General features: G+C 49.4%; 2 protein-coding genes across 2 annotated transcripts; both read right to left on the reverse strand.

The window, feature by feature from the left end:
- Positions 1 to 404: 404 nt before the first annotated feature.
- Positions 405 to 3703, reverse strand: LOC146766277 (E3 ubiquitin-protein ligase PHF7-like). The gene is made up of 10 exons (XM_085590172.1): positions 3661 to 3703; positions 3237 to 3328; positions 3050 to 3151; positions 2643 to 2767; positions 2404 to 2566; positions 2211 to 2317; positions 1883 to 1996; positions 1618 to 1736; positions 1000 to 1465; positions 405 to 735 (listed from the first exon to the last, which is right to left on the reverse strand). The coding sequence occupies exons 1-10, from the start codon at positions 3701 to 3703 to the stop codon at positions 405 to 407; spliced, it is 1662 nt and encodes a 553-aa protein (XP_085446298.1).
- Positions 3704 to 17920: 14217 nt separating this feature from the next.
- Positions 17921 to 21997, reverse strand: LOC146766278 (E3 ubiquitin-protein ligase PHF7-like). The gene is made up of 10 exons (XM_085590752.1): positions 21955 to 21997; positions 21531 to 21622; positions 21344 to 21445; positions 20938 to 21062; positions 20699 to 20861; positions 20506 to 20612; positions 20178 to 20291; positions 19925 to 20043; positions 19334 to 19772; positions 17921 to 19195 (listed from the first exon to the last, which is right to left on the reverse strand). Exons 1-10 carry the CDS (start codon positions 21995 to 21997, stop codon positions 18850 to 18852), a joined length of 1650 nt encoding a protein of 549 aa, XP_085446878.1. The 3' UTR covers positions 17921 to 18849.
- Between the last annotated feature and the right edge of the window lie 3606 nt (positions 21998 to 25603).

Genomic DNA, 25603 nt, shown 5'->3' on the forward strand with positions numbered 1-25603 from the left:
AAACTGAAATTAGATTGTTCAAGGATAGCAAAACAGCGCATGTCTTTTCCAAAAACAGCTTCCCAAGGAGCCACCTTGTTCTGGATGCCTCCCTAACTGTATGCAAGGCCCATAAAGGAGAGGTTCACTTTACAAGAGTGAGCAGTGGGGAAACATCTCAGCTTGGATTCAAAAGGCCGGAACAAAAGTCCTTTTTCATTAGCCACATCATTTAAGTGACTTTTCACTTAATACATGGTAAGACAGAAATCAAGGGATTTAGCACAAGACTACTTTCCTGCCAGTAGAAATGTCAAGAGCTAATACGGTTTTCTCACAGACCTACAAATCTCAAGGTCTCTGTATTGACTGTTCTCACCTTCACTTTTGGCAGCAAACAGATGGACTAGAAAGAAAAGATGAAGCTACGTGCTGCTGTTGGAGGTCCCAGTTGAGGCCCGACGCCTCTGGTGGGAGCGGTTGCTCCTGCAGGAACTCTCTGATGGTGTTCCCGTGCGCCTGGGCCTCTCAGCGCTTGCTGCTCTCCTCCTGCTCCTGTCCTGGCGACTCCTGGACCGGAGAGGTTGATCCGAGGCCCGGCGCTGCAGGCGGGAGCGGCTGCGTCTGGGGGATGTCCCTGATGGAGTATCCCTTTGCCTTGGCCACTCAGTCCTTGGTGCTGTCCTGTGGCTGCTGTCACGGCGACTCCTGGACCGGACAGGTGGACTTAGGGCCTGACCTTGCTGGTGGGAGCGGCTGTGTCTGCGGGACGTCCCTGGCGATGTCTCCCTTTGCCTGGGCATCTCAGTCCTTGGTGCTGTCCTGTGGCTGCTGTCACGGCGACTCCTGGACCGGACAGGTGGACTTAGGGCCTGACCTTGCTGGCGGGAGCGGCTGTGTCTGCGGGACGTCCCTGGCGATGTCTCCCTTTGCCTGGGCATCTTAGTCCTTGGTGCTGTCCTGTGGCTGCTGTCACGGCGACTCCTGGACCGGACAGGTGGACTTAGGGTCCAATCTTGCTGGTGGGAGCGGGTGCATCTGGGGGATGCCTGTGAAGGTGTCTCTCTTTGCCTGGGCATCTCAGTCCTTGGTGTTGTCCTTCTGCTGCCATCACAGCTACTCCTCGATCGAACTGGTCCATCTGAGGCCCGACCTTGCTGGCGGGAGCGGGTGCGCCTGCGGCCGGGCCCAGCATGTCTGGAATGGCCCCTGTCCTCAAGCTCAGGGGTGCTGCTGTACATTGACCTTGTTCTGCTGGGGCTGCTGGTGTCCAGCGAGGGAGATGGCAGAGACTGCTGCCGTGCTGTGCGTTGCTGGCTGCTGCGGCTGCTGGTCTCTGCGGATGAAGCCTGGGGATCCTGCCCCGATGGCACCGGGCCATGGGAGCTGGGGCTGATGGCCTCAGATTCTGTGGAGTCGTGAGCAGGCTCCAGTCCTGACTGACTGGTCGGGCTGGGGCCACTGAGCTCTGGCTCATCCCTGGAGGCTGTAAGGACAAGCAGGAATGTCAAAGACCACCCAGGCCCAAGGCAAGCCTGGCCAGAGCAGAACCCCAGCCCTTCAGGAGCAGACGGGCTCTGCCAGGCCCAGCCTGGGCACTGCCCCCAGCCCAGGGACACCGGGTGCTTTGCCTCATACCCGTTTCAAGACCAGCACAGCTGTCACACTCCCAGCTCTGTACGCTGTTTCTCAGGCCAGAGCAGCGCCTGTGGGTGCCCTCAGCAGCGCAGGAGGAGCACTGGAGCAGTTCCCAGGGCCTGGGGAAGCAAATGGGTTTATGACACTGAGGACAAAGTGCCATAAACCCAAAGTGTCCGGCCAAGCTCTTCTAGTTCTTTTCTCTTTGAGCCCTTGAAGTGACACGGGTACCCTGCAGAGCCTCAGGTGCCGCTCCCCAACTTACCCCTCTTCCTCTGCCTCGTCCCTGCCTCCCGGGTAAAGGCAATCCCTGGCATTGCACCTGCTGTGCCTCTCTCCTAGATCCGCGTAGGCATCGTTGTCCTCCCAGGTTGGAAGTCTGATGGAGAAAGGAAAAGCTGATGAGTTTCTGCTGCCTTCCTCTCACGGAGGTATAGGTTGTCCCTGCTGTTCGTCCCGTACTTTTCCAAGGCGTGCGTGAAGCTAAAGCCCAGACCCACGGGACAGGGCAGGGACAGGACTGGTGGGGCAGGGACTGGCAGTCCACAGACCTTGCAGCTCCTGTCCTGTGAGGCAGGCAGAAGGACACAAACCTAAAGGGGATTCGGATCCCCAGGATGATCATTTCGACAGTGAATACCATCCGGTCTCTGCACAGGGGGCACCGAAAATATAAAGCACCAGCACACATGGCCTGTCCCTGCAGGGCAAACAGAAGCAGGGTGAGCAAGGCCCTGGTGCTGCTGAACACCTGCTTTGCCCTGGGGCTGAGGGGAGGGCTCCTACCTGGATGCAGTCCCTGTGGAACCAGGCCCTTTTGCACGCTGAGCACACCAGGGTTCTGAAAGTCTTTCTATCCTCCACTGGCTCCATGCAGATGAGACAATCGGTGCCTGGCTCTGGAGTTGCCCCAACATCCTGCTTTGGACAGTGCTCAGGGCAGAAGGAGCTGGAGGAAAATGGATGGGCAAAGTGAGAAATGTTGGATCTTCTGCCAGGAGTGACCAGGAGTGGGGAGGAGGTACCTGTAATATGGAATATACTGTGTGACGCAGCCGCCCTCCTTGGCACAGGGCAGGTGGAACCATCTGTCACAGTCCTCCATGCAGCACATGATGGTTGCCCCGCTCTGGCCACAGACGCAGCAGCGCTGGGAAGAGCCAAGCAGCCCCATCAGCAGCAGCCTCGGGGCCTCCCCAGGCAGCCCCAGCGCTCTGGACAGGGTGCAGGATGTGGCCGCTGCTGGGTCTCAGCCCACAGAGCCGTCTGGTGGAGGAGGGGGGCTCCTGTGCCAGAGCCTCTGTGCAGCTGCTGGGAGCCAGACTTTGCCCCGCAGCCGGCCGGAAGGGCAGGCCTTTCCTTCCAAGTGTCTGGGCTAAGCTCTGGCAAACCTCACTTGGCACAAATCTCCCTGCCTGCATCGGACTCTCACCTTTTGTGCTGCCCGCCGCACTGCAATTTGGATATCTCTAGGAAGAAATCCCATGAGTCCAACATGGTCGTTGTCTTGAGGAAAAAGTAGAGTGGCAAAGAACTGCAGCAGAGAGGAGGAGCAGATGAGAAGAGAGGGGCAGGAACTGCCCATTGCAATGGTGGAGGGAGCTTCCAGAGCCACTCACCAGGCAGAACACGTGGGCACAGATTCCACACTTCTCCAGTTTGTCACCGCAGATGTCCGGATCAGCCTCTGCTCGGCGACACAGCATGCACACTGCAGGGCACAGAGCCAATGGCAGCGGGCATGAGCACCTCTGCGGGGCTCTTTGGCTGCAGCAGCATCGGCCCCAAGGGCTGCTCTGTCCCTGCCTGCCTGCCTGGCTGATGGGCAGGGCTGGAGGCCTTGGAGAGCAGGGGCCATTGTGGGCACGGGTGTCCCAAGAGCTGTCCCCTGGCCCAGCTGGGCCCCACTTGGGGAGGAAGGAGGCTCCCAGCCGCGGCATGGCTGAGCAGCTCCTGCCTCCCCCTGCCTCTGCTCTGGGCCCCACACAACGCCTGCCACAGGAGCCCCTGGGCCCGGCTCTGGGAGGGCGGCTTTGCCCTCACCTGGCTCCCTGGCACCAGGGCCCTCCTGCTTGCTGTCACTCATGGCAGCCGTCAGCGGTGAGTCCCTGTCCAGAAAGGTCACAGTCTCCTCCAGGTGCTGGTTCTCTCTCTGTCTGGGAGACAGAAGAGTGTGGGGAGTTTGCAGAACAGGCCCAGAGCCACGAGGGCACTACTCCCTGCTGAGCCCTGCGTGAGCCCTGCTCCTGTCCGCCTTCTCCTCCCGTCGTCGCCTCGAGGAACACCGCAGTCCGCTCTGGCTGTTCCTCCGCTGATTCTGGGCAGGGAGAGGCAGGGGAGCCTGCAGCACAGGCCCAGAGCCCCGAGCTGTGGGGCTCCGCTGGTCCCTGAGCAGCAGCGTCCCTGCCCTGCCTTCTCCTCCCGTTGTCAGGTCGCACTGACACGCGGCCTGAGCCCAGCCTTCCCTTTTGTGACCTTGCTTGCACGGGTCACAATGGCCACTCTGACATCAGCATCGTGCATCCACAATTGGGGCAGCCATGGCCTCAGGTCCCTGGCAACCACTTGAGGCGGCCCCCTTGGTAACTGCCCAGGTTCTGAGATGGGTGCGAAGGTTTGGCCAGGAGGGAACCCAGGCAGGGACTCCTGCAGCAAGTGCAGGGCCAAATGCCACGCCCTGGGGCAGCCATCGAGGCTGGTACTTTTGGCAGTAAGGTGCTGTTCAGGCACTGCCACTCCAGGGCTCCAGCCCCGGCCAAGGGAAATCTCTGCTCCTGCCCCTGGCAGGGGTCAGTCACACAGAGATTGTGCATTGAGTCAGGAGTGGAACTGAGGCCACACATGGACTCTAGGTCTCTTCAGAAGGTTAATCGGAGTTTATTAGAAACCCATTATTTTATACACCGTTCTATTACAGGTGGACCTGATTAGTCATTTAATCAGCAGCTCTTCGCACCATTGGCTAATTCACAAGACACTCTTTGCTAAACATCTGATGAGCAAACAGCCGTTCAAAACACCAGCTGCAAGGTTGTTTTTAGTCTTTCTCTTAGGCATCTCAAAACTCCCCAGAGCAACACCTGGGGAACTTTATCTGGCTTCTCTTTCTCTGACTAAAGTATCGCATCCATATGGATTCTCTTCCACCAGAGAAATTCAAAACCTGCTTCAGATGAACTGACATTTTCCTCAAGACCTCTCTGGAGAAAAACAGAATGAAAGTGAAGGCACTGCTTTGTTACAGGGGCATTCCTATGCCCGAATCCTCAGTGAAGGAAGAAAATTAGTAATGGTGACACCGCTGAATAAACACAAAGCACATTTCAATGGTCAGCTGAAGTGCCCGGAGGAGACAGACATTAACCACCCTCACACTCATCCTCAGGACAGTTTTGTCTCCACATTTGACAGTTCTTCCTTTGAATGTTGTTTGGTTTATTACAACTCAGAAGCTTAAAATAACAGTGCCCAGTGTAGTTATTAGACCCCAAACAGCCCTCTAACAATTGCCTTATGTATTTCTCACTGTCATGTCCCAAGACTTTTTATCTGAGGTCAGAACAAAAGAATTCCAGCCTCCTGCCCATGATAGAGAGGGGGAGATTTTGAAAGGATATAAGGACAACCATTATCTGTTGGGAGGTTACTGATGAAGAACAGGAAGTTCAGGGGAGATGGAAAGAAGTCCAATTGCTTTCCAAGAATAGGAAGAAAAGCTTTTTAAAGCCAGTATACTCAGTATACTTTGCCACTTTATCTTTGCTGCTCTCCCAAGACAAAAGATTTTGCAGTGTGACTTTATGACAATTGGTTTTGTATCTAGAAAATTAAATGTCATTGTTCTGTAAAATGATAAAGCTGCAAAATCTAAAATTAAAAAAATAAACAACCAAAACCAAACACCAAACCAAAGAAAACTGAAGTATTTGTCAATTCAAGTGCAAGGTAGATCAAGTGCTACCTGCCAGCATCAGTTGGCAGGTTCTGCCAAGGTGCAAAGGCTGCCACACCAGCATGGCAAGCTTGAAAGAGTCCTGTGTAGATTCATCACAGTGGAGAAGATCAGCAGGACCCGAGCAAATACAGAGACTTGTACAGTTTCAGAAATCAGATACAGGAAACAATTCCTTCAGAGCTCTCTGCTACAGTTTAAATTCATTATCTACCAGAAGGAAAAAAGTAAAACAGACCTTTAAAACAGACTATCAAAGCAATAGTGGAGTTTTCAAGAATGAATCATTTTCTCTACTCTATGGGACTGGACTTAAGCAGATCCCACCCTTGAAGGGAGCCTGGGAGTGCAAATACAGAAGGGGCAATCCCACCCTGAATTTGTCAGGAAGGGGAGCTGCTCTTTCCACTCTCTGTGGTCATACAGTTTGTCTTTTCCAGACTGGGAGGTAGGAAATTTATTGTTAAATTACATTTCTAACAAATTTAGGAGCTTTAGATATTGCTTCAATACATGCAGTAAAGCATCTCCTTTACTATATAAAAGCATTGTTTTTAAAATTAAGTTTAAAGCACTACTGCGATATAAAAGAAATGTTTTGTAAAAAGTACTTTATCCCCCAGAACTCAAATAAGGTTTTATAAACAGACATGCACTTGTTACCATAGAGAATCCTAGAAGCCTTTTGTTTCAGTTATTGTCTATCTTTTTTCTTTGTGTAAAATGCTGACACCTTTGGTAAGTGCCAACAGATTGAGTAATCCAACAGGCAGTTCTTTTCACTACCCACCATTACCTTCACACCATGAAGACTGAAAGACTGGTTTTTGTCAAAATAAATGAAGCTATTCCATATGACAACACATTTCCCCCCACTAACTCCAACAGCTGTAGCCTGAAATCAGGAAAAAAAAAGTTAACTGCCAAGTTAACCCCAAGACTTACTATTCTTTTTGAATTTAAAACAGTGACCGCACCACTTGTTTTTATGCTTTTATCTCCCTCGTGTTCTTGTCAGTACAAAACACATACCATGCATACTCAGAACCTGGCTATGTTCCCAGTTAAATCAAAGAACATGGCAGCATCCAAGCATCCACAATAACCTCCACTGAGACATAAATGGATCATCATTTATCAGTCACTCTGCCTATGCAAAGTAAGTATTGCAAATCACATGGATGATAAGAGGAGTGTAAGCAGAAGGAGATAAAATAAAAATCTATGTGGCTCTAAGGCAGAAAATATGCTTTTAACCTAAAAAAAAACCAAACAAACCTCACAGCTGCCTTCAAGAAACTACAGCATGTCAAATTCAGCTTTGCTTTCGCTTAGATCATCTCTCTTGGAAAGGCTGTAGATGTGGGGTTTTTTTCCTTCCAATTGAAACTTTTTCTAGGAAAAACATGAGACTGCACATGTACATCTTTGACTAGAATTTCCTAGAGGAAACAACTTCATGTGAGAAGCTTGTGAAGAAGATGTTGAAATCAATGGCTTCCCTGCTTCCTATGCCCTTTCCCCCCACCGTGACTGCACTTCATTTACCTGCATTAACAGCACGGATGAGAGCCAAGCTAAGAGAAGGAATTTAAAAAGCTGTGATGTTTTCTCTGCCATTACTTAAAGTGACACATGCAAACCCAAGAGAACAGTCTCTACTAGACACAGAGGAACTAAAATAGGATCTTGCACCCTGGATGTCAGGTAGAAGTGAACATATTTGTCAAAATTACTGTAGAACAGGTACTGCATCAGGAGTGGCAAAAATTAAAAATGCCTTCCTGGGGAGATTCCAGCAGGGAGAAGGTTGCAGACACTTGAATTAGGTTTTCAGGTACTGTGCAGTTTGTTGGCATCTGACCCAAGGGCACAGCTCCCACACACATAAACTTTGGAACATCTAAGCATGGGTATGAGTGCTCTGGCTTGCTAAAGAACTCCGTGTTCAGCAGCTTGCAGTGGGGAGTGTCCTTAGGGTGCACTCAGAAATAAACCAAAATTAGGCCCCTTATGGCTTCAGGGGTTAGAGTTTCTTGGGGTTTGTTTTGTTCTTTTGGGGGTGGATTTTTAAAGATGTGTAGAGAACTTCTGGTTGCGAGCACTTTACATTATTAGACCACGCTAGCTGTCTTACCACTAAGCACAATGAAATATTAATTATTTTTATCCAGAATTTTTGGTGATTCGAGACATGACAACACAAGTATTGTAGCCTTCCAAAAATGATGTGTGTTTTATTCTCTTGATACAAATATTCTATTCCTAGGAATGAATGGTAAATACAACATTTGCACAACCCATTTTTACAAAATCAAAGGAGCAAAGGACTGACTTTCAACTGATACTCCCCATTCTTAAAGAGAAAAGGGTTACCAAAGGACAAATGGAATGCTGACCACTAAACAAAGTGATGGTTCTACCTTTCTTCAGTTACACATTGGAAACGCCACAACTAATCAATCTCTCAGTGAGCTTATTCTTTGGAAAGGAGACTCCTCATTCCCCTAGGGGGCCATGGTCTGTGGTGTGCCCACAGGTCAATGTCCTCACCTGCCTCCTAGCCTGGCGGCTGAGCAACAGGGCTTCCTGTTGCAGGATTTCTGAGAGAGAGAGGACACGATTTATATTTTGAGTGAAGGTTGAGCTACCCCCAGTCTAGGCCTCAGATAATGGGCCTTGGTAAGGCCTTTGAAGCCTTTGACACAGTAAGAAATTAGTCACTGCGCAGTTCGAAATTATGTTAAGGTAACCACAGTATCAACGAGTTTTCTGGGTGTGAATTGGTGAAGGGCTGCAGTGTGGAACTCTAGCCACCTTAAGACAAAGACAAACAATGTTTGCTGACCAATGATAGTGTGCTCACAATTTGTAAACGATACTGAAGTGTATATAAACTGCCATCTTATAAAGAATAAACGGAGAATGTAGCATTAGCTATATTGGCTTGATCTGCGTTTGTCCTGTCCAGCATTCCCTATTGTATAAGAAGTCCCTTGCTTCTGCTTCCAGCTTTGGGTAAGGCAGTGTTTGAAATACAGACGCAAAGAAGACTGTAGGGTATGAAATACCATAAAGCTAAATTCAGGCATTTGTCAGACACAGCAGCTCAAGGTACTGAGCAGCACAAAGGGTTCTGAGTTTAAGAACCTCTCTTGAAAGAGACACTACGTGTGTCTTACCTGGAACTCAGCTGCTGGTACTGGATATTGGGCTCTGTCATCACAGCAGACACTGCCTGCACCCTGTCAAATGAAATTGAGAGTTAGGCCGGAGATGGAAGGAGGGGTGAACAATTAACAGTTTCCTTAGAAAATGAGAATTGAATTTAAACAATTTTTTTTTTTTCCCTTTTCGTCTGTTCCAAAACACACAGTAATGGAGATTCAGAGATCCCTTTGTTCCATCATGGCATTATCCAGTGCCTCCAGCTGTTTTAGATACCCGGAAGGTGGGACCAGAGTTCTGGTCCTCAGTTTTTGTGATTTGCATTCACTCCTCAACCTCTTCCCAATTCTTTAGGGTGCCAGGCTGCCTTGCAGGATCCTCACTCCAAGCCCAGCATCCTCACTGACACCAGCATTAGCCGCTTCTGATTGTGCAGCCGCAGCTCAGTACCATTTGATGCAGCTCTCCAGCTCTCCGCTCCCCCTCTACTCCAGCCTCATTAATCAAAATGGATGTTGGCAAACTGCAGTAAATGCCAATGAGATTTCTTCAGTGTCTCCTAAGTCCTCTTGAAAATAGTGTGCATGGAAATTCAGACGTTTCGCTCAGCTGCACTGCAGAGCTGACACTGCGGCACGGTATTTCAGAAAGGCAAAGGAAACAAAATACAGAACCTTCTCCTGGCACATACAGGTCACAACTAAATGACTGAACAGAACGAGTTTGATTTAACCAAGTTCTACTGCACAAACCAGAGCGAAAGCTTCAGGACATCACCTGATGAGGGACGGAGGGAAGAGCATATTAAAAATAAAAGCAGGGGAAGCGCCACAAATGCTTCCACTGCACCGAGCATCTCTGCAATTGGCTGGGAGAGCTGTTGCTGCACAAACTCTGCCTGCTCCCGCCCCACGGAGTAAGCCCTGCTCCCTCTTACAACAGGCTGAAGCACAGCATGGCAAGCTGTCCCCAGTTACTATCCCTGATGGCCATCCCCCCTCAAGCTCACAACAGTAACAAGTTTGCCCGAGATCCTAAAAATCTCTCAAATTGAGCTGTGTGCGGGAGGAAAATTGTAGTCCACAAATGTTTCATGCTAAGCCTAGCAAACTTGGCCTCTATAACTTCTGGCTTCCAAAGCAACAGATCATGGTTCAAACCCTGCTGGGGTATTGTCCAGTAAAAATCCCTTTCAGGTGCGTCATCACTGTAAGAAGGAGGTGAGGCAATTTCAAGAGGTACTAAACTGAAGGCAGAAAGGAAATTAAACTCTCTTCTCAAAAAAACAAGACTTGGGTTTACAACTAAAATACCACTACAAGGAATTATTTTTGCTTTTTAAATAAGGAAAATTTTCCCTTTGTGTGGCAACCATGTATTAAAATCAACACAGACAAATGTGTATCTGAGTGTCTAAAAGTCTCACCTGTCCCAGGGGTAACTCTTTGTATGGAAAGGTGTGCCCTAGCCTAGGGGAAAAGTGCTGCAAAAATACCTGCTGCTTTAAGTTATGAAATGGAAAAGCTAACATCCTACCTCTTCAGCTCCTACTCTAATGCAAAGCAGTGATGAATTTGGAAAAAACCCCAGACACTTAATAAAATTATCAACTTTAATATCCTGACAACTGATATGCTGGAGCAAATCCTGAAGGACCCATGGGATTCAGTAATACACTTTGGTCATAAAAAGGGGAAGTAAAGTGAATGATCCCAAATAGCAGGCCAAGCTACGGAGAAAATTCCCAACGTATAATTAAAAAGACTGAGTTAATAAGGATGTTGCGTTAATTCAGGTCCATCAATAAAACAACCCTAACAGCTTTAGGTATCATCTTCAAAACCAGCATTAATATGGAAGTGTTCAGCAGAAAGTTGGGCTTAAATAGCAGTAAAACTCTATTTATTTGGGGTGAATAGGAGATTTCTTCTGCAATTAAAAAAGTAACTGTCCAAGAAGTCACAAGTCCTTCATCACAGGAGTCACTTACACATGGAAATTACAGGATGTGCTTTTTTGGAGAATTGCAACAATACTTGCGAAGTATATAATAAATAAGAGCATGTAAAAACAAGTTAGAAATAAAACGGAATTCTTTAGCTCTGGTTTGAAGAGTATTCTCACTCCTCAGTCACATCACAAAGGCAAAGGCAAAGTGAACTGAATATAGCATCCAGGCTAGGGCCAGATTTGTCTGCTTCATGATTTAGAAACCTCTTGGGAAGCTGGGACACTTGCTCAGTTTGTGAACCCAATCTAAACTCTGTTTCTACTGGGGTATTGTTGAACTCAGTCCAGCTGGATTAAAACTAAGCAGAGAGATGCTTTCTGAACATAGCAAAGCCATAGCCTGTGGCTCCCTGGACCTGTAGGGAGCATGTCCTCACTCCCTAGCTGAACAAGCTATTTTTAGATTACACAAAATGGATGTCAACAGACCTGCTGTAATCAAATGCTGGTTAAAAACAGCACCTATCTTCAGCAAGGAGATGGCTCATGATGGCTCCCGAGGATGTTCCTAAAATGCTGTGATGCCCTAGCCAGTTTTCAAAAGGTTCTTTATCGCCGGCTGGGGGATACATCCAAATCATGAATGGGAGTGGGCTGCTGTGGTATATGTTTATTTTTTAGCATCAGTCTCATTACAGGGTTATGACAATGGGAAGATGCCAGCAGCTCACATCCAGGCAACAGACCAAGAACTTAATGTTACAATTTACTTTATAAACATTTTGACTAGTCACACAAAGCAAAAGCATATTGACAATAGTTCTATCCAATCACTACAAGCACACGTACCTTTAGTTAAAACAATGCTTGCTTATTTTGAATACAATACTTGCTTGTAAGCCTCAAGATACAATGCACAGAGCTCCATTATCAAGCCTAGACCTTCCTAATATCTCACCAGATATACTTTTCTGCAACTTAGGAAGTTATTCTACCCAAGCGTTAATACACAGACTATTGTTCTATTTGTTCTTTCTTTCTACTTCTTGTATAATTTTTCTGCTGACAAATCTTATAGCTACTGCGTAGCTCTAATCACCATCCTGGTGTCTCTGAGGCCTGCCTTTTGCAACGTGCCCAAAACCCTCTGATTCTAAGGAATCCCACAGACTTATCATTGTTATTTGCAAGCAAAAGATTGGTTCCCAAGACTTTTTCCATGCTTTTCTCAGTTTATTAGAACTCATCTTTATAACTGTCCCATGGCTGTGTTCCACATATTTCACAATTACAATTACACAGGTTACATTTATTTACCTGACACAAAACACAACTTTGCATTTCACATCGTCTTTCTTTGAGAGAAAGATTGAGATAAAGTCAAGGAAACAGGGCAGGCGAGATGGAAAGCTTCCCTTGAGATGCTTTTGGAAGGGCCTGCAAGGACCCTGCCTTCCTTCGGAACAGAGGTGGCCACGACACATGGTGTTGGCTGTCTTACCCTAGGTGCCCCCTCTGCTCCAGAAGGACTCTTGCCCACTTCATCACTTGTCTGTCCCTCCAGCTCCAGGGCCTCAAACCCTCTCTGTAAGGTACTAAACCTCTAAGTCAGCTGCAAGTTTTGAGAATAAGGCAGTGAGCATGGCTCGAACTAGGGTTTTTTAGTCAGGCTTACAATATATGTTGAGAAGAAGAGAGAAGGGGTAGATAGCACACGAGAATCCAGCACAGCCTCGCCAGATTTTTCATCTGGGTTCTTGAAGCACAATGCCCAGCACTTGCGCTGAGCCATCTTTTTGTGTGTTCTGGCGACCGGAACCATCCCACGGCCAGGCCCAGGGTAATTTGGGTGCCAAAGTCCTGTTGTCTGCAAACAGCACACTTTTTTATCCAGCTGGAGCTGATTTCAGCATGTTTGCTGAGTTGACTTTAGGAGTGTTTTCCTTATCTTGGCAGTTCTAACAGATGTCCTTATGGCCCCTAAATTGTGCATCCTTTGCGTCCTCAATCAGTGGGCGTCCTTCTTCCCAAGCTTTGTCAGCTTCCCTCTGGGTCTGAGATCAGTGAAACGTGCCCAGCCCTGAGTCTTCAAAGACCATTCTAGCAACAAGTACTTTGCTTTTCTAACACCTGACCGTCACTCCGAGCTTGCAGGCTGCCATGTGCGGCACACGTTAAATGTCTCTTCTTGTTGATCGGGTTTGAAAGTGTGCAAAGCTCAAGCGTTACAGGACATCCTTTCTTCATCAGGAATGGGACCTGCGGGGTCCCGGCCCGCAGATCTTGCTGCTGGCCGAGGCTGCAGTGCCAGAGCTGCCGTGCGCCGTGGCACTGCCGGAGCGCCCCGGCAGAGCCGGGCTGGCAGTGCCGACACCTGAGGGAAGCCCTGCCATGGCACTGCCGGAGGGCCCCGGCAGAGCCGGGCTGGCAGTGCCGACACCTGAGGGAAGCCCTGCCATGGCACTGCCGGAGCGCCCCGGCAGAGCCGGGCTGGCAGTGCCGACACCTGAGGGAAGCCCTGCCGTGGCACTGCCGGAGCGCCCCGGCAGAGCCGGGCTGGCAGTGCCGACACCTGAGGGAAGCCCTGCCATGGCACTGCCGGGGCCGCTCCTGCCCCGGGGCCGCCGGCAGGAGCGACGCCTGGGACCTGCCGACAGACCGGCATTGCTTGGCCCTCTTCAGTAGATCGAGGGAGTGGCACCACGAAATAGCAAAATATTACACCTGATTTAAAACACCAGAGGGAAGCCATAGAGTTGAAAGGAAAATGGTGTGCCAAAAGATAAAGAGCACGAAAGGGAAGACTAAAGAAAACATACTGAATCTTAATCTTCACATTAATCTCAACTATATCAGAGGAAACATGACAGTGAAAAAACCTACTCAGTGTTTTGACATTAGAAGGGTTTGCCATCATTATTTTGCAAGTATGTTCAACTCTTAAAAAGCAGTCAGGTATTCCTTTGTCTAGTGCCATGAATTTAATAATGGGATTGGATTTGGTACAGCTATCCCTCAAATTCTCCACATAAAGGAAGCTGAGTACTTAGCCATGAGTCAGTAAAAGAAATCTTCCATTCTATCATTGTTCTGTAGTAAGCACTTAATAAAAGAAGTAGTTCTGCAAATTGATGCTGATCCTTTAGCCATCTGTTAGAGAAACATACTATAATATTGGCTTCTTGGCTTTCCACAAATATTAAAGTGGAAGCTCTATGTATAGTGTAAAAGTAACCATGAATTAACGATATATATTTAATTTCTGCTATAAATTAAACTTAGAGAAGTGAAGTACCTGATATTACTCTTCAGGAAATTGAACTTACTCTTTGGTTCGGATCACATCCAATGAATGTATGATGAAGACCTCTGCTACTGACCGGAGGAGAAGGCGGACAGGAGCAGGGCTCAGCAGGGCTCAGCAGGGACTAGTGCCCTTGTGGCTCTGGGCCTGTTCTGCAAACTCCCCACACTCTTCTGTCTCCCAGACAGAGAAAGAACCAGCACCTGGAGGAGACTGTGACCTTTCTGGACAGGGACTCACCGCTGACGGCTGCCATGAGTGACAGCAAGCAGGAGGGCCCTGGTGCCAGGGAGCCAGGTGAGGGCAAAGCCGCCCTCCCAGAGCCGGGCCCTGGGGCTCCTGTGGCAGGCGTTGTGTGGGGCCCAGAGCAGAGGCAGGGGGAGGCAGGAGCTGCTCAGCCATGCCGCGGCTGGGAGCCTCCTTCCTCCCCAAGTGGGGCCCAGCTGGGCCAGGGGGCAGCTCTTGGGACACCCGTGCCCACAATGGCCCCTGCTCTCCAAGGCCTCCAGCCAGGCAGGCAGGCAGGGACAGAGCAGCCCTTGGGGCCGATGCTGCTGCAGCCAAAGAGCCCCGCAGAGGTGCTCATGCCCGCTGCCACTGGCTCTGTGCCCTGCAGTGTGCATGCTGTGTCGCCGTGCAGAGGCTGACCCCTGTGCTTCCCCAAGCGCTGCCACCAGCTCCTGTGCTGCTGCTGATGCTCTGCCCAGCCCACCCACGGGCACTGCTGGAGCCCCACACCCACCACAGCCAGCTGGGGTGTGACAGCTCTGCTGCTATGAGCACGGCTCTGGGCAAAGCACCCGTGTGTCCCTGGGCTGGGGCCAGTGCCCAGGTCGGGCTTGGCAGAGCTTGTCTACTCCTGGAGAGCCGGGGCCAGTGCCCAGGTGGGCCCTGGCCCGGCTCTGGGGCACCTTTGACATTCCTGCTTGCCTTTAGAGCTGCCAGGGATGAGCCAGAGCTCAATGGCCCCGGCCTGGCTGGACAGTCAGGACTGGAGCCTTCCCGTGGCTCCCCAGCACCCAAGACCATCATCTCCAGCTTGGAAACCCTGCCGAACAGGATTTGCCAATTTTTTTCCTCTTAGATCTTTGAAAGGATTTTGGTAGTAACATTGTTTGACCACTTCTTCAAGGAACAAACGTGGCACGTTTCTATTCAGTAAAGAGTTTATTGGCTTCCTTGCATTTCTATTTGGTATCCCTATGCTTCCTTCAGCATTCCGGGAAATAATGAAAATCTACCGAATTCTTCAGAGAATTTTCTGAATCCACTATTAGGCAAAGTCTCTAAATTCACTCCTTCTCTTAAATACATCCTTTACGTACAGTTAATTAGCTGCTCCTGTAACATACAAAGATGTAGTGGTTTACCTGCCTGGACAACACAACATGATGTTATACACACCGGTACACTAAAACACGTTTGTTCCTGGCGAGTTGCAAAGTTGCAGGCTCTTCTTGAGGTCCTGAATTAATTCTGCACGCCCATTCATACCTGCATTCCCTCCTCTTGCTCAGCTTTCACCTACAGTTCCCAGGGAACACATGTTACATACTCACCTCAAGCAATAATCTACATCGGTCTTCCCAACCCTTTTTCTTCACTGAACTCTACTGATCTACAAAATAACTTTGGGCCCTCTGTGCAAAAAGAAGAACCAATTAATAGGCTTAAACATTTTCAATTGTGCTGCTGCTTCTAACAATCATGGGCAACTCAGCAATAAAGTCAGGAGTCAATTCTTCACATCCTTCCTGTTCTCTTGCCCACCACCAGACGTTGTCTCCCAACAGAAATGTTCCCTCCTGCAGCCTGGTGTCTGCGGGACAATGAAAGGCAGCAGCAGTTTTCCTCAGCATGCTGCAGTCTAAATTGCAGTGAAATAGCCGCTGTTTCATTAGAAGCTCAGCACCAGGATCACACATCTTCCCCCAGAACTGGGGCCTGCTTAGGACTGAGCTCTCCACTTTAACACCCCCTGCAAATCAGACAGGCTGGAAGAGTGCTGGGCACGAACTGTATGAACACAGCAATACATTTCTGCAGCGTTATTGAATCAGTCTCGAGAAATGCACACCATTTAAGCGTGTCTTAAGACTATTCTACAAAACATATAACAAGCAATTGTTTTGCTGGCCTCTGCAATTTTTGGGGACGGGACTCCATATGTTTCCTTTGGTTGTTGTTTTCTTTGTTTCTAAATACAAAATCCCCAGGATTCAGAAGAGAAACCCCCAGATTCATTAGGACAAATCACCACAGGGATTTATGTGGGTGACAAGAACACAGAATTCCTAATGGTAACACCAGAAAGACAGGAAAAAGTTAAAGGCGATAAAAATACCTGAAAGGATCCAACATATCTAGGTAACCTGTCAAGTTGCTAATGTTTTCGTGAGCTCTGCAAGTCTGGATTCCTATTAGGCAATTACCTGAAAGAGAAGAAAGCCAGAAATCTGCTTGGCCTTTATTTTACCAGGACTTTTTCACGGGATTCTGCCATAATTTTGAGCACAAGTAAGGACGCCAAAATTTGACTAGGAAACATTCCTAAGCAGGCAGCATCTTTTCCTCCTCACAGAATTCCAGGAAAAGTTTAAAAAAATACAAAAGGGGGTGAAGAAATTCTGTCGTACCTCTTAGGCATTCATCATCTTTGGAGAAGAAGACAACTCTAGCACTTTCTGTGCGTGGTAAAGAAACAAACCTAGACAAGTACAAAGGGATTTTAGCATTCTAAATTGTACTATCAAATTCCATGAACACAAGTTAAAACTGCAGTGCTTCAGAGAAATGGTATACAGTGAAAAGCTTTATTCCCTAGTAACCAAATAGAGCCTTCTAGAAAAAAAATAAAACTCTTCTTAACAGCAAACTGACTGTGTCTTTGGTTTCTGGCCAAACTCAGTTTGGAGTTGGTCAAACCAAAATGAGCCCGTTAATTTCTTGTGCTCAACGTCTCTCTTTTCATATTCAGCTTCACATCACATGGGCTGCTGGGAGTTTTGACTCTGGGCAGCACAAATGGTTTTCCAAGATAACTTTCACTGCTCAGAGGTGTGCAATCTCAGTTTCCCATTCCCTGAGTGCTGCTATTAATATTCCCACAGCATCCAACTACTACAGCCAAGTAGACAGCAAATAGAAACGGAACTTGCATTTCTTGGTCCGTTTCAGTGTCTCACGTCTCAGGCTCATCATCACCCTCAGAGCTGCCGTCTTGGAAACGTGAATCCTCTTGCCATGCGACTTTTACCGGCTTTATTGTTCCGAGTCTGCAAGACTCTGCTATAACAGCACCGAAAAAGAAACAAAGCCATATCCAGATTATTCCTCCACTTGTCAGGAAGAATTCCTCCTTTCAAGACAAATACTTACAGTGGAGAAGACAGATGTAGGAAGGACAGAATCTGCTTCTGCCAGATTTTCTGAGCTACATCTCTGCTCCAGGATTTTCCACTCTGTTCTCAGGATCTCTGCTGTATTCTTAAACATTTTATCGTTGCATTCAGAAGACACCGAATACCTTCTGAATTCAGCACAAGTGTGGGGGGCTTGTTGCTTTGTGTTGTTGTGTTTTTTTTTTAAATATTTTGGATAACTTCACACGGTTTCTTTTCTCTCCTACAGGACTGTGACTTGATTTATGTTGTTTCATCCTCTTTTCATAAGGTCTCATATTATCTATGGTTAGAACTTCCAAAGCATCACGTTTCATGCAGTTTCCTTCTTCTATAGGTCCAAGAAGAGAATTCAGTAGCAAAGAGAATGTTCGTGGATCTTGCGGTCATCTCCAGGCTTTTGCTCCTCCCTCTCCATTAACACACATTTAATTTAAAATCTTGTTGGGTTCTCTGAAACTTGATATGACAGGTGTGTCACCTTTCTCCCTGTTTGAGAGATTCAGGGCATGACAACAAGGTTTTTCACCACTCACCAAAAACCCCAATGCCTTCTCAAAGCATGCCTTTCAGAATTCCTGAGATGCAAGCATGAGTTACCTCTCATTCATGTACCACAGCCTTGGCAAGCAGAAATGAAGATCAAAATGCTTCTGCCTACTTACTGTCTTCTGCTGTGGAAAATCTCCTGCGTCCTGACCTTCTTTACACCACAGTGCTCTACAGTGCCTGCCAGAAGCTCTTCCTTAGAAATGGCACTGTGAGAAGGGTCCTGCTGTTACCTACTTTGATGCCCAGCTCCTCTGTGTCTCCAAAGAAGGAAAACTTGAACGCGCTCGACTCCTGAGATGCGTCGTTCTCGGGCAAAGGTCCCAAATGGTCATCTGGGGGCAGGGTCCTGCGCATCCTCTTTGTCCTGGGGTATTTCCACAGTCTTTTCTGGTTTATTATTTGGAGCTCCAAACAAGTCTTTTAAATCAGCAGCAATATAGTAATGGATTTCTTCAGACACTTGAGGCAGTGTCTCACTCTCTTCTTTCTTCTTCCTTTTGGCTTTACTGAAATTAGATTGTTCAAGGATAGCAAAACAACGCACATCCTTTCCAAATACAGATTCCCAAGGAACCACCTTGCTCTGAACGTCTCCCTAACCGTATCCAAGCCCATAAAGGAGAGTTTAACTTTCAAGAGTGAGCAGTGGGGAAACATCTCAGCTTGGAGTCAAAAGGCCGGAACAAAAGTCCTTTTTCTTTAGCCACATCATTTAAGTGACTTTTCACTTAATACATGGTAAGACAGAAATCAAGGGCTTTAGCACAATACGACTTTCCTGCCAGTAGAAATGTCAAGAGCTAATACGGTTTTCTCACTGACCTTCAAATCTCAAGGTCTCTGTATTGACTGTTCTCACCTTCACTTTTGGCAGCAAACAGATGGACTAGAAAGAAAACATGAAGCTACGTGCTGCTGTTGGAGGTCCCAGTTGAGGCCCGACGCCTCTGGTGGGAGCGGTTGCTCCTATGGGAACTCTCTGACAGCGTTCCCGTGCGCCTGGGCCTCTCAGCGCTTGCTGCTCTCCTCCTGCTCCTGTCCTGGCGACTCCTGGACCGGAGAGGTTGATCCGAGGCCCGGCGCTGCAGGCGGGAGCGGCTGCGTCTGGGGGACGTTCCTGACGGAGTATCCCTTTCCCTGGGCCACTCAGTCCTTGGTGCTGTCCTGTGGCTGCTGTCACGGCGACTCCTGGACCGGACAGGTGGACTTAGGGCCTGACCTTGCTGGCGGGAGCGGCTGTGTCTGCGGGACGTCCCTGGCGATGTCTCCCTTTGCCTGGGTGTCTCAGTCCTTGGTGCTGTCCTTTGGCTGCTGTCACGGCGAGTCCTCGACTGGAGAAGTGGACTTAGGGCCCAATCTTGCTGGTGGGAGCAGGTGCATCTGGGGGATGCCTGTGAAGGTGTCTCCCTACGCCTGGGCCTCTCAGTCCTTGGTCTTGTCATGCTGCACATGTCACAGCGACTCCTTGATCGGACTGGTCCATCTGAGGCCCGACCTTGCTGGCGGGAGCGGGTGCGCCTGCGGCCAGGCCCAGCATGTCTGGAATGGCCCCTGTCCTCAAGCTCAGGGGTGCTGCTGTACATTGACCTTGTTCTGCTGGGGCTGCTGGTGTCCAGCGAGGGAGATGGCAGAGACTGCTGCCGTGCTGTGCATTGCTGGCTGCTGCGGCTGCTGGTCTCTGCGGATGAAGCCTGGGGATCCTGCCCCGATGGCACCGGGCCATGGGAGCTGGGGCTGATGGCCTCAGATTCTGTGGAGCCGTGAGCAGGCTCCAGTCCTGACTGACTGGTCGGACTGGGGCCACTGGGCTCTGGCTCATCCCTGGAGGCTGTAAGGACAAGCAGGAATGTCAAAGACCACCCAGGCCCAAGGCAAGCCTGGCCAGAGCAGAACCCCAGCCCTTCAGGAGCAGACGGGCTCTGCCAGGCCCAGCCTGGGCACTGTCCCCAGCCCAGGGACACCGGGTGCTTTGCCTCATACTCGTTTCAAGACCAGCACAGCTGTCACACTCCCAGCTCTGTACGCTGTTTCTCAGGCCAGAGCAGCGCCTGTGGGTGCCCTCAGCAGCGCAGGAGGAGCACAGGAGCAGTTTCCAGGGCCTGGGGAAGCAAATGGGTTTATGGCACTGAGGACAAATTGATTGTCCGGCCAAGCTCTTCTAGTTCTTTTCTCTTTGAGCCCTTGAAGTGACACGGCTACCCTGCAGAGCCTCAGGTGCCGCTACCCAACTTACCCCTCTTCCTCTGCCTCCTCCCTGCCTCCCGGGTAAAGGCAATCCCTGGCATTGCACCTGCTGTGCCTCTCTCCTAGATCCGCGTATGCATGGTTGTCCTCCCATGTTGGCAGTCTGATGGAGAAAGGAAAAGCTGATGAGTTTCTGCTGCCCTCCCCTCATGGAGGTACAGGTTGTCCCTGCTCTTCCTCCCGTACTTTTCCAAGGCATGCGTGAACCTGAAGCCCAGACTCACGGGACAGGGCAGGGACAGGACTGGTGGGGCAAGGCCTGGCAGAGCACAGACCTTGCAGCTCCTGTCCTGTGCGGCAGGCAGAAGGACACCAACCTGAAGGGGATTCGGATCCCCAGGATGAACATTTCCACAGTGAATTCCTTCTTGTTTCTGCACAGGGGGCATTGGAAGAATAAAGCACCAGCGCACATGGCCTGTCCCTGCAGGGCAAACAGAAGCAGGGTGAGCAAGGCCCTGGTGCTGCTGAGCACCTGCTTTGCCCTGGGGCTGAGGGGAGGGCTCCTACCTGGATGCAGTCCCTGTGGAACCAGGCCCTTTTGCACGCTGGGCACACCAGGGTTCTGAAAGTCTTTCTATCCTCCACTGGCTCCACGCAGATGAGACAATCGGTGCCTGGCTCTGGAGTTGCCTCAACGTTCTGCTTTGCACGGTGCACAGGGCAGAAGGAGCTGGAGGAAAATGGATGGGCAAAGTGAGAAATGCTTGACCATTTCTCATTGGTGGCCAGAATGGGAGAGGAGTTACCTATATGGGGTAATGTATACATTGACGCAGCCACCCTCCTTGGCACAAGGCAGGTGGAACCATCTGTCACAGCCCTCCTTGCAGCACATGATGGTTGCCCCGCTCTGGCCACAGACACAGCAGCGCTGGAAAGAGCCAAGCAGCCCCATCAGCAGCAGCCTCGGGGCCTCCCCAGGCAGCCCCAGCGCTCCGGGCAGGGCGCAGGATGTGGCCGCTGCTGGGTCTCAGCCCACAGAGCCGTCTGGTGGAGGAGGGGGGCTCCTGTGTGAGAGCCTCTGTGCAGCTGCTGGGAGCCAGACTTTGCCCCGCAGCCGGCCAGAAGGGCAGGCCTTTCCTTCCAAGTGTCTGGGCTAAGCTCTGGCAAACCTCACCTGGCAAAATCTCCCTGCTTGAGTCAGGCCCTCACCTTTTGTGCCGACCTCCACACTGCAATTTGGATATCTCTAGGAAGAAATCCCATGAGTCCAACATGTTTGTTCTCTTGAGGAAAAAGTAGAGTGGCAAAGAACTGCAGCAGAGAGGAGGAGCAGATGAGGAGAGAGGGGCAGGAACTGCCCATTGCAATGGTGGATGGAGCTCCCGGAGCCACTCACCAGGCAGAACACGTGGGCACAGAGTCCGCCCTTCTCCAGTTTGTCACCGCAGATGTCCGGATCAGCCTCTGCACGGCGACACAGCATGCACACTGCAGGGCACAGAGCCAATGGCAGCGGGCATGAGCACCTCTGCGGGGCTCTTTGGCTGCAGCAGCATCGGCCCCAAGGGCTGCTCTGTCCCTGCCTGCCTGCCTGGCTGATGGGCAGGGCTGGAGGCCTTGGAGAGCAGGGGCCATTGTGGGCACGGGTGTCCCAAGAGCTGTCCCCTGGCCCAGCTGGGCCCCACTTGGGGAGGAAGGAGGCTCCCAGCCGCGGCATGGCTGAGCAGCTCCTGCCTCCCCCTGCCTCTGCTCTGGGCCCCACACAACGCCTGCCACAGGAGCCCCTGGGCCCGGCTCTGGGAGGGCGGCTTTGCCCTCACCTGGCTCCCTGGCACCAGGGCCCTCCTGCTTGCTGTCGCACATGGCAGCCGTCAGCGGTGAGTCCCTGTCCAGAAAGGTCACAGTCTCCTCCAGGTGCTGGTTCTCTCTCTGTCTGGGAGACAGAAGAGTGTGGGGAGTTTGCAGAACAGGCCCAGAGCCACAAGGGCACTACTCCCTGCTGAGCCCTGCGTGAGCCCTGCTCCTGTCCGCCTTCTCCTCCCGTCGTCGCCTCGAGGAACACCGCAGTCCGCTCTGGCTGTTCCTCCGCTGATTCTGGGCAGGGAGAGGCAGGGGAGCCTGCAGCACAGGCCCAGAGCCCCGAGCTGTGGGGCTCCGCTGGTCCCTGAGCAGCAGCGTCCCTGCCCTGCCTTCTCCTCCCGTTGTCAGGTCGCACTGACACGCGGCCTGAGCCCAGCCTTCCCTTTTGTGACCTTGCTTGCACGGGTCACAATGGCCACTCTGACATCAGCATCGTGCATCCACAATTGGGGCAGCCATGGCCTCAGGTCCCTGGCAACCACTTGAGGCGGCCCCCTTGGTAACTGCCCAGGTTCTGAGATGGGTGCGAAGGTTTGGCCAGGAGGGAACCCAGGCAGGGACTCCTGCAGCAAGTGCAGGGCCGAATGCCACGCCCTGGGGCAGCCATCGAGGCTGGTACTTTTGGCAGTAAGGTGCTGTTCAGGCACTGCCACTCCAGGGCTCCAGCCCCGGCCAAGGGAAATCTCTGCTCCTGCCCCTGGCAGGGGGCAGTCACACAGAGATTGTGCATTGAGTTAGGAGTGGAACTGAGGCCACACATGGACTCTAGGTCTCTTCAGAAGGTTAATCCGAGTTTATTAGAAACCCATTATTTTATACACCGTTCTATTACAGGTGGACCTGATTAGTCATTTAATCAGCAGCTCTTCGCACCATTGGCGAATTCACAAGACACTCTTTGCTAAACATCTGATGAGAAAACAGCCGTTCAAAACACCAGCTGCAAGGTTGTTTTTAGTCTTTCTCTCAGGCATCTCAAAACTCCCCACAGCAACACCTGGGAAAGTTTATCTGGCTTCTCTTTCTCTGACTAAAGTGTTGCATCCACATGGATTCTCTTGCACTGGAGAAATTCAAAACCTGCTTCAGGTGAACTGACATTTTCCTCAAGACCTCTCTGGGGAAAACCAGGATGAAAGTGAAGGCACTGCCTTGTTACAGGGGCATTGCCATGCCCGAATCCTCAGTGAAGGAAGAAAATTAGCAATGGTGACACCGCTGTATAAACACAAAGCACATTTCAATGGTCAGCTGAAGTGCCCGGAGGAGACAGACATTAACCACCCTCACACTCATCCTCAGGACAGTTTTGTCTCCACATTTGACAGCTCTTCCTTTGCATGTTGTTTGGTTTATTACAACTCAGAGGCTTAAAATAACAGTGCCCAGTGTAGTTATTAGACCCCAAAACATTCCTCTAACAATTGCCTTATGTATTTCTCACTGTCATGTCCCAAGACTTTTTATCTGAGGTCAGAACAAAAGAATTCCAGCCTCCTGCCCATGATAGAGATGGGGAGATTTTGAAAGGATATAAGGACAACCATTATCTGTTGGGAGGTTACTGTGTCTTGGTTTGACAAGACAGGAGTCTGTGAAGGAGGGCAAAAGCCTCCTGTGGAATGGAGAAGGTAAACCCCCTCCCTCTGAGTTACCAGGATTTTTAAATTAAAAAGCTCTCAGGCAAAGATATGGGAATGGGAGTAACAATTCTTTACTAGGAGAAACTAAATAACAATTTAAAAAGGCAAATGCAATTGGTACAAATAAAACTAGTGATAAAGTCCACAATCTGACACCCTGAGGAGTCGGGTTTTTAGTAGTAGTCCGGTTGAAATGACAGCTGCTCCCCTTGCAGTGGCTGATGAATTGCAGCTGAAGCGGTGATCTTAAGAAAGGTATAGTTTTCTGTGAAGATCTGGTGGCAGTTGGGCTGGTCTTCCTCAGCGCCGGGGCTGCCTCCGAGCTCCACCGCCGCCGCCTCACCGCGCTCCGGCCGTTTCTCTGGGAATCCCGCCAAAGGAGCTGCTTCTCTGGGAATCCTGCAAAGAGAGAGAGAGCTGCTCTGTCTCCCAAAAGGTACCCCTTTATACAATAAAAGAGTGCTTGGCTTCCCCCTCTGGGTGGAGCATCTCACAATGGGATGGTGTTACGTTACCTGGCCTGCAGTGAGCCAGTCAATGGCCCGTTAACAAACGATTACCTCTTCGGAACCAACCATTGTTCTTGGAAGAGATAACAAACCTGCCCAACCTCCAACAGATGGCAAATAGAATACAAGCTTATCTTACAAACCAGGACACTGATGAAGAACAGGAAGTTCAGGGGAGATGGAAAGAAGTCCAATTGCTTTCCAAGAATAGGAAGAAAAGCTTTTTAAAGCCAGTATACTTTGCCACTTTATATTTGCTTCTCTCCCAAGACAAAAGATTTTACAGTGTGACTTTATCACAATTGGTTTTGTATCTAGAAAATTAAATGTCATTGTTCTGTAAAATGATAAAGCTGCAAAATCTAAAATTAAAAAAATAAACAACCAAAACCAAACACCAAACCAAAGAAAACTGAAGTATTTGTCAATTCAAGTGCAAGGTAGATCAAGTGCTACCTGCCAGCATCAGTTGGCAGGTTCTGCCAAGGTGCAAAGGCTGCCACACCAGCATGGCAAGCTTGAAAGAGTCCTGTGTAGATTCATCACAGTGGAGAAGATCAGCAGGACCCGAGCAAATACAGAGACTTGTACAGTTTCAGAAATCAGATACAGGAAACAATTCCTTCAGAGCTCTCTGCTACAGTTTAAATTCATTATCTACCAGAAGGAAAAAAGTAAAACAGACCTTTAAAACAGACTATCAAAGCAATAGTGGAGTTTTCAAGAATGAATCATTTTCTCTACTCTATGGGACTGGACTTAAGCAGATCCCACCCTTGAAGGGAGCCTGGGAGTGCAAATACAGAAGGGGCAATCCCACCCTGAATTTGTCAGGAAGAGGAGCTGCTCTTTCCACTCTCTGTGGTCATACAGTTTGTCTTTTCCAGACTGGGAGGTAGGAAATTTATTGTTAAATTACATTTCTAACAAATTTAGGAGCTTTAGATATTGCTTCAATACATGCAGTAAAGCATCTCCTTTACTATATAAAAGCATTGTTTTTAAAATTAAGTTTAAAGCACTACTGCGATATAAAAGAAATGTTTTGTAAAAAGTACTTTATCCCCCAGAACTCAAATAAGGTTTTATAAACAGACATGCACTTGTTACTATAGAGAATCCTAGAAGCCTTTTGTTTCAGTTATTGTCTATCTTTTTTCTTTGTGTAAAATGCTGACACCTTTGGTAGGTGCCAACAGATTGAGTAATCCAACAGGCAGTTCTTTTCACTACCCACCATTACTTTCACACCATGAAGACTGGAAGACTGGTTTTTGTCAAGCTATTCCATATGACAACACATTTCCCCCCACTAACTCCAACAGCTGTAGCCTGAAATCAGGAAAAAAAAAGTTAACTGCCAAGTTAACCCCAAGACTTACTATTCTTTTAGAATTTAAAACAGTGACCGCACCACTTGTTTTTATGCTTTTATCTCCCTCATCTTCTTTTTAGTA

This window comes from Lonchura striata, chromosome 12, assembly GCF_050655825.1.
Source record: "Lonchura striata isolate lonStrDom1 chromosome 12, ASM5065582v1, whole genome shotgun sequence".
Taxonomy (NCBI): Eukaryota; Metazoa; Chordata; class Aves; order Passeriformes; family Estrildidae; genus Lonchura; species Lonchura striata.